At 36.2% G+C, this 9,018-nt stretch overlaps 1 protein-coding gene across 1 annotated transcript; it reads left to right on the forward strand.

Moving 5' to 3' along the window:
* The first annotated feature begins 1,793 nt into the window (after positions 1-1,793).
* LOC143754022 (lectin-like) lies at positions 1,794-5,342 on the forward strand. Its single transcript, XM_077246954.1, has 6 exons — positions 1,794-3,720; positions 3,788-3,866; positions 4,248-4,390; positions 4,544-4,684; positions 4,864-4,978; positions 5,123-5,342. Exons 1-6 carry the CDS (start codon positions 3,718-3,720, stop codon positions 5,215-5,217), a joined length of 576 nt encoding a protein of 191 aa, XP_077103069.1. The 5' UTR covers positions 1,794-3,717; the 3' UTR covers positions 5,218-5,342.
* Positions 5,343-9,018: the final 3,676 nt, after the last annotated feature.

Here is a 9,018-nt window from a genome sequence, read left to right on the forward strand (position 1 = left end):
AATTTAGCCCAAACAACCTGTGCTTCTGGCTCTGAAGCTTTCAATTTATTAAGGTAAAACAGACTGAAGTGTGAAGAGGTTCCTTCTGATTATCAGATTTGGGCAACTGGTGAACCCAACCACATCTTTAATAATGAGGAATGTGTGGAGATGAACTGGAAATGTAAGGACAGAGGGAACTTGCGAAAAAAAAACTAATGGTTTAGGATTATTACACTGAGTTTTAACTAAATGTTTAACCTATGAGTTAGTAAACAAGCTCTCGGCTCTTCCTGGAAGTCAAGTCAAGTCAAGTCACCATCATTTATATGGTGCTTTTAACAATATGGACTGTTTCAAAGCAACTTTACAGTGATAATAGCAAATTAAAGTAACAGAGATTGTTTTGGCTTTACAGCAGCTCTAGAATAAAGTTATTGACCGCCAAAGTTGTTGTCCGTTTTGATTGATTCACTTCCGTCGCAACGATCATTAGTTATTAATTTAGGGGCCGCTAAGACGACACCATTCTAACAGAAAACCTTTAATGCGATCCGGCCGCTCATTTGCATAAAACAGTGCCTGGTGGCTCTGAGAATTTTTTATCGCTTCCGCGTAGCCACCCGAATCGGAATTATCCCGACAACGTTTTATCAGTACAGAGGTAAAGGGAAGGGAAGGGAAGGGAAGGGATGGGAAGGAGGCCTTCACTGCGTTGTTGTCGTGTCCATGCACAGGTGCTTCATCAGATCCGGATACGGCCTGGATCCGGCGGACTGCGGTAAACCTTGGGATAAACAGAGAGACTAATATTAGCATAGACGCCATCCTTCTTATGATGTACCGAGTACATCAGGATTTATGGGAAATGTTCTCGGTTCCGGCTGATCTAAACTATGCAGCCTAACATTGCATTATAGAAGTCTATAATGTGTTATGTGTATGCTAAGACAAAGAGATGTGTTTTTAGTCTAGATTTGAACTGACAGACTGTGTCTGCTTCCCGGACAATGTTAGGAAGATTGTTCCAAAGTTTTGGTGCTAAATAGGAAAAGGATCTACCGCCAGCAGTCGTTTTAGATATTCTAGGTATTATCAACTGGCCAGAATTTTGAGATCGCAATAGACGTGAAGGAGTATAATGGGTTATGAGCTCGCTCAAGTACTGGGAGCTAAACCATTTAGTGCTTTGTAAGTATCTTAAAATTTATACGATGTTTAATAGGGAGCCAATGCAGTGTTGACAGAACCAGGCTAATATGGTCATACTTCCTGGTTCTGGTAAGAACTCTAGCGGCTGCGTTTTGGGCCAGCTGTAGTTTATTTATTAAGCGTGCAGGGGAACCACCCAGTAAAGCATTACAATAATCTAGCCTTGATGTCATGAACGCATGAACCAATTGTTCTGGATTTTTCATTGAGAGCATATGACGTAATTTAGATATATTTTTAAGATAAGAAAAAGCAGTTTTACAGATACTAGACACGTGACTTTCAAATTAAAGATTGGTATCAAACAGCACACCCATGTTCCCAACCGACGACAAGGACTTGACAGAGCAGCCATCACGTGTTAGACAGTATTCTAGGTTATTACGTGAGGAAGTTTTTGTCCAATAATTAGAATCTCTATTTTTTCAGAATTAAGTAGTAGGAAATTACTAGTCATCCAATTTTTTATATCAGCTATGCATTCCGTTAATTTGGTGAATTGGTAAGTTTCGTCAGGGCGTGAAGAAATATAGAGCTGAGTATCATCAGCATAACAGTGAAAACTAATACCCTGCCTCCTAATAATATCTCCTAAGGATAGCATGTACAGAGTGAACAGCAACGGTCCTAATACTGAGACTTGTGGTACACCATACTGAACTTTTGACCGATAAGACATCTCTTCATTTACTGCTACAAACTGATAACGGTCAGATAAGTATGATTTAAACCATGCTAGTGCAATTCCACTAATGCCAACATAATTTTCGAGTCTATTTAAAAGAATGTTGTGGTCTCAAATGCAGCACTAAGATCGAGTAGCACTAATAGAGAGATACAACCACGATTGGATGATAAGAGCAAATCATTTGTGACTCTAATCTCAAGGGAGTATCTTAGGTCAATACTTTCAAGTAGGAGGATATGAGATGGTTAATTCAGACAGAATCTCTTCAGAAAAAAAGGACAACTTTAAGTGTTAACAATCAGTTAACATGTATTTAATTTAATTTGATTTATGTTTATAACATGTAGAAGTTACAAAAATCCCTTAATTTCACTGTTCAAATATATAAACAATTCTTTAAATTCAGACTTTAAATGATAATAAATTTTGCAATTAAAATGACCACTTGATTTTTTTTGCCTGATTAATGAAATGAGAAGAATGAAGTAGAATCTTTCAGAATCAAGCAGCACTTTATCATGAGGCAACATTTGTTTCTAGAGGTTTTAATGTGCAATAAAGAGTGTTGAATAAATGAGAACAAGATTTGAAAAATGGAGCGGTAGTGAAAATAAAAGCGATACAAAGTGAAAAATGTAAATGCATCATGTTAAAGGTGAAGCTGGAAAAAAATTGAAAGTTTGAAAAAAAGAGTCTTGAGTCAGAGTATGTCTAATGCAGTGAATTTGATGGCAACACCCAAATGTTACATTAAAGTTTAAGTAATTACAAATAATGCATGTCTCTACAGGAGATCTTGCAAGTTTATCATGCAACTTGATGAATTACATTTTTATGATCAGATTAAGTGACAAAGCCATTCTGAGTGTGAGTTGCAGCAACTTTGGCTGGCAGTGTCAAGTGGAGACAGAGATCACAACTTTTGTCAGTAACCACAAGATCTCACATTTTTATTGTCTAGTGTGGTAAACTAGAAGTCTTTCAGATGCTTGTCGTTAACCAGATGCGTCTCTCCATCAACAAATGTACTGTCTATAAAAAGAGTTCACTTGGCGAGCAAGCACAATGCCGATATGGGTTATAAATGAAATAGGAGAAGGGTCATGGAAATTAACAGAATAAGTTGCAGAATAAGTATCTTTTTTTTTTACCATTAGTGCAAAAACCATTAGTCCAATTAATTAAATTAAAAACCATTAAAACCACAAGTGCATTACGACCCAGATTGCAATCAAAGGAGTGCAGAGGGAATGATTTAGCAAGACTTTATTAAGTCTTATAATAACACGTAATCGTGTTTAGTCCATTGAGACAATCCTCCAACTATCTTCTCATTCATTGCATTATGTTTATCCACTGAACTTTGAATTGATATGTTGATCTCTGCACACTGTAAGAAAAAAAATAGTAGAAAAATGTAAAAGGAACTGGTAATTATCCATTACGGACATTTCTTTGAATCCTAAAACACAACACGATGCGTAATTCAAAATACAGGTACAAATACCCCTGTGAAAATTATTATGGAAAATTCCCTCATTAACACAGAATTGTGCTTTTTTATTTTTACAGACTTCTGTATCTCTTGATTGTGCTAGTTTTAAATTAATGATTATATTTTCGGCTATGTTACTTTAGTAGCAATGCACCTGTAAATTGATTAGTAATTCAGGCACTTTAGATGTGTAAAAACACTTTCCTGTGTGATGAAGAATAAAAAAACTGAAGATGTTAAAATTGAGAGAAGGGGAGGAGTTGTGAAAATGAGTGGAATGGAATAAAATGAGGTGAAACAGTTACTGTGAGGACATATAGAAGACAAAAGTGCAAGAACTGCAATGGTAAGTCATTTTCTTGAATGAACACTTTTGTATCTATTATATATTATTTATATGGGCTTTTTTGCAGTGGAAATCAGGATCTATAAGATTTGTTCTGTTGATGACTCTTCTCTTTGAGAGTGGCAGCTTCTTAACAATGGAGAGAGGTAATGTTTAATTCAACAATATTTATGTTGAAATTTCCAAATTCTACACCTTAATGTTTTATATAGAAATCAACCAAATTGAATCTTTTTTTCTAAGAGTGTGATTACGTACGCCCCATTCCTTAATGTACCCCAATAACAATAAACTATAAGGCAGTTATTGTTAACACAAAACATGTGACCACAATATATATTGTGTATATTGTTCATAGAGATATGACCTGTTTTGAGCAAACATGGACAGCATTAGTATAGGAAAAGATATTAACAGACTTATATATAGTTCAAGTTACACTTCAAACAGACAAGGAAAACTATCCACCTATATTTTTAAAGTGCCTTATAGCTTAAAATAGTCATGTGTGTGACTCTGTCATTTAGGTTTTGATGTTGACCATACTAATGCCACTTTGTGGTGCAGTATGCCTAAAGCCTGTGATGAGCATGGCTTCACTGATTGGTTCAAAGTGGGCCGCTACTGTGTCAAATACTTCAAAAACCCTGTTAACTTCACTGAAGCCGAGGTAGGTGGTAGCACAAAAAAATACACTGTTGCATTGTTACACTAAAGATATTTAGTCACATTATTGTCTCCACCAACAACAATAAAAAGAAAAAAAAAAGAAAAGAAAAAAAGAATGTTTTGTAGTCATTAAATGTTCTTGTTTCATACCCAGTTCAAGTGTAGGTCCAAAGCCCCTGGTGCACATCTGGTGTCAGTGCATAAAGAAAAGCATAATAATTACTTGCTCTGCCTTGTGAAAAAATTGAACCCAAGAAACCTGCGCTTCTGGCTCGGAGGCTTTGAATTCTTCAAGGTAAAAAGACAGAAGTCTGAAGAAGTTCACAAACGGGGAGAGCAAAGACAAATGATTGAGTTGTTATTTTCTGTTTTTCATTGACATGCATCCACTAGTTTCTCACTACCCAAACAAAGACATTCTGACTTTCTTTCTTTGGTTTTTCTTTTTTTTTTACTTCTTTCTCACTTTTTCAGTCTGGTCATTTTTTTTGGATTGATGGTTCCTACTGGAATTATCAAATTTGGACACGTGGTGAACCCAACCACATGTACACCAGCACGGAGGAATGCGTGGAGATGAACTGGAAAGGTAAGGATGGAAAGAAACTAGTTTAAAAAAAAAAACCAAATGAGTTATAGGATAATCACATTAAATTCAAACTTGATGTTTGGCTAAATTATTCATTATAGTGATATTAATGAAGGTACATTTCACTTTCCCTCACATTTTCAGAGGTTGGCAAGTGGAACGACGACTCTTGTAATGTCAAGAAAAACTACATCTGCGCCTTCAAACGAAGTGACATGCTGAAAGTAGACCAGGAGTAGATGGAGCAGTTTTATCATCCCATAAAACTTTCTGAATAAAATTATTTTCTCTGCATCAAAAAAAAAAAAAAAAAAAAAAAAAAAAAGAATTCTTCCTTAATAATAAAGAACTTTTGCAATCAAAATGATCAGTTGATTTTATTTATTTATTGTTTGTCTGATATATAATTTTGGTAATATACATTAAAGGAAAAGATTACTTTAAATTCACTATAATTAATCTAACTATAGTTTATATGCTTGTGTTGGGAAATAAAAGTGGTTTATATCTAATTTATTCAGTGGTGGAAAGAGTAATGAAAAAAAAAAACTCAAGTAAAAGTAGCATTACATTCCAAAAAATGTAGTGTGAGTAGAGTAAAAAGTACTTGTCAAAAAAACTACTTGAGTAAGAGTAAAAAGGTAGCTTATTTAAAAGTACTCATGAGTAGTGAGTACTGAGCTGCGGATTCTACCCCTTACAATAAACACTGTGCACTATAATTTATAAATTTAAAAAAATTGTACATACTGTAATTCACATTATATTTTATTCTTTGTTAGAAAGATTGAAGAATATCTATCATCCATCTTTTTAAAATGCATCAAATAGAGAGATTAAAAAATACCCAATTTCTCTCCAAAACGGTATCAATGTTAGTGTTTTGATAAATGAGAATCACTAATATTATCAGATTACCTCACCTAATGCACTGAAAAAGGCTAAAATAGTGAGCTAACACTAATTACACACTTTAATTCCATGATATTAAATATGTTACAATTTAAATGTAAATGCACATTGTTCTAGAAGGGTGGCATCATCCCTTACATTTTACACGGCTACATTTGCTCACATTGTAATGCTGATAATATAATTTGTAAGGAAAATTGTGCATTAAATAGGGAAGTTATATCCAGGAAACTTTTACAAAAGAAACAAACAAACAAACACACACACACACACACACACACAAATGCATGTCTCTTTGTAGTCTGAAGCTGTTTTATCAGCAGCATCCACACACACACACACAAAAAAAGTTCAACATGAAAAATGTTTTTGCGCAAGTGCACTTGCCAAATGAAGACGGATTGTAATGCATCAATCTAAAAACGTTGTTTATTAACGAGCTGTAGTCACGCACTGACAGAAATACAGTTCAAGTTAACGCCATGGTTCATAGAGCGCACTGATTCTGAACCTGGCGAAATGGCGAGCGCGAGACGCGGCAGTGCACAGATCGTGACGCGCGTCTCTCTATAATGTGATTGTGAAGTAAATGGGAGCGGGAATTCACCGCATCATGAGCTCGTCACGCAATACCCCCAGCCTCAGACCAAATGTTAGGCCCTGTAGACAGGCCAGCCGATATAAATATCATATTAAGCAGAAATGTGAAATGTACCTTATTAGAGGATTGATATCTGGATTGATGCGTGAAGAATGCACTTCCACAGCAGTCACGAGTAACAGCAGGAATAGGCGGTTAAAGTTGTCTATGCTTAATTTGATTTGATGACAGTCACGAGACCGCTTACTCAATCCAATCACGTTGATGGATAAAAATAAAATACATTTAAAACAAGCATGTAACGAGTAACGACCACAAACAGAAGGAAAATAGCGGAGAAAAAGTACCGATACATCACTTAAATTGTACTCAAGTAAAAGTAAAATTACAAAAAATTTAAACTACTCAAAAAAGTACAATTTCTGAAAAAAACTTAATTACAGTAACGTGAGTATTTGTAATTCGTTACTTCACACCCCTGAATTTATTGTAAATAGATAACTGATCGAGGAAAACTTGAATAGGACTTAGTTCAAAGTCATCACCTTTAGTCAAGTTTTAAATAAGTGGGGTTTTATTAGATATAATTCTAATGAATTCACAGTCTGTCCCCCTTTGGTGAAAATCAAGTTTTTAATGTTGTTTATAGGCTATGTCTATGTGCTATTTTTAATCTGCTTTAAGACAAACCATGTACAAATTCATAAGTCAACACCGTTGCTGAGTATTTTCTCCTTGACTGCAGTGAACCAAAGACAATCTCAAATACGCGTTTTGAAATCGCTGCACGTCAACGTGTGATTATCAACAAATGGCTCTCTGAGCTGTTGTGAGTGAGTGGGTGCGGGGCTACTTTGCATATTCATAAAAGATAGAACCGCATAGCCTATACTAAATGAGGCAAGGGTGTAGAGTTGCATTCAAGCTATTTTAAGGCATAAAAAAATTAAAGGAAAAAACTTTTAAATATATAATTTTGGTGATCAAAGATGAGTTTAAAGGGATACAATTGTTGATGGGGGACTTCAAGTAGCCAGATACAGTTTCGTTTTCATTCACTCAAAATGGAGTTCATTCGGGCAGACTCTGACTGCGTTCTGTAAAAATATAGAAAGACATATAAATCAAATCAATGAAGCACTGCTAACACTTCACTGTATTTACTGCATCAGATTCACCCCTCACATGTGACCAACTCTAAAAAAGTAAATGGTCAGAGAGAGTACAGGACAGTTGACTATACTCATTCAAATTCCAGATGTTCAAATTCTGTCAGGATGGAAGTGAGCACACTCTTCACACTGCAGGAGTGTGAAGGTGGATATTATGGCCTGATTTACTAACATAATAGTATACAATATAATTTATATATATTTACACACACACACACACACACACACACACATATATATATATATATAGTATACAATATAATGTATAATATTGTCAGAGGTGTCAATTCCAGGGGTCAGAAAATAAAAGTCCTGCCATATGTTTATTCCACCCATTTACTGATTTAAGCGATTGCACTAATTTCAGGTCTATCTCCTGGCTGAAAAACTGAGCTAATCGGCAAATCCAGGTGATTAGAACAAAATACTGAGGAGGAATTTTACTTTCTGAACCTGGACTTGACACCTCTGAATATTGTATTGTGTGTGTATATATATATATATATATATATATATATATATATATATATATATATATATATAATGATGGACAATATCTGTCCTTTCAATCAGTCTTTTAATTTAGTGCTAAAAGGCCAAAACCTGGAAACGACGGCACAAAATATATTTGTAATAGGTCTACTCACTTTAGATTTTTTTAAAAAGCTTTAACTTGTATTTAAAAAGGTGTCACGGAACAGGTAAGGAAAAAAGTGTGAGGACTCAAGTGCAGGAGAAATTATATTTATTTACAAAAGAACACATAAACACAAAACAAAACCCACGAGGGGGAAAACATAACTAATACATATAAAACAAAAACAGAACATGAAACTTACAGGAGGATCACAGGGAACAGGAAACATTAGACAACGATCCGACAAAGACTGCAAACAATAGGAGACTTAAGAAGGGAACAAATCAAGAGGGGACAGGTGGAAGAACTCAAACAATAATCAGGTAACGAGGGGGAGGGATCAGACAAGGACAAGAGCACATGGCCCACAATAACAAAACACCCATGTGCAACACAAGACAGGACAGGCATGTGACATTACCCCCTCCCTACGGAGCGGCTACCAGACGCTCCATAAGACCAGGGCGGGACGGGAGGGACGGGAGGGACAGACCAGGGCGGGACGGGAGGGACAGACCAGGGCGGGACGGGAGGGACAGAACGCTTAGTCCTGGGAGGCCAGGGCGAAGCAGACAGTCCATCGGGCGGCCAGGGCGAAGCAGACAGTCCATCGGGCGGCCAGGGCGAATCAGACAGTCCATCGGGCGGCCAGGGTGCAGCAGACAGTCCATCGGGCGGCCAGGACGCAGCAGACAGTCCATCGGGCGGCCAGGGCGAA

The sequence above is a fragment of the Siphateles boraxobius genome, unplaced genomic scaffold, assembly GCF_051911475.1.
Source record: "Siphateles boraxobius isolate OS27281-9 unplaced genomic scaffold, OSU_SipBor_1 29, whole genome shotgun sequence".
Taxonomy (NCBI): Eukaryota; Metazoa; Chordata; class Actinopteri; order Cypriniformes; family Leuciscidae; genus Siphateles; species Siphateles boraxobius.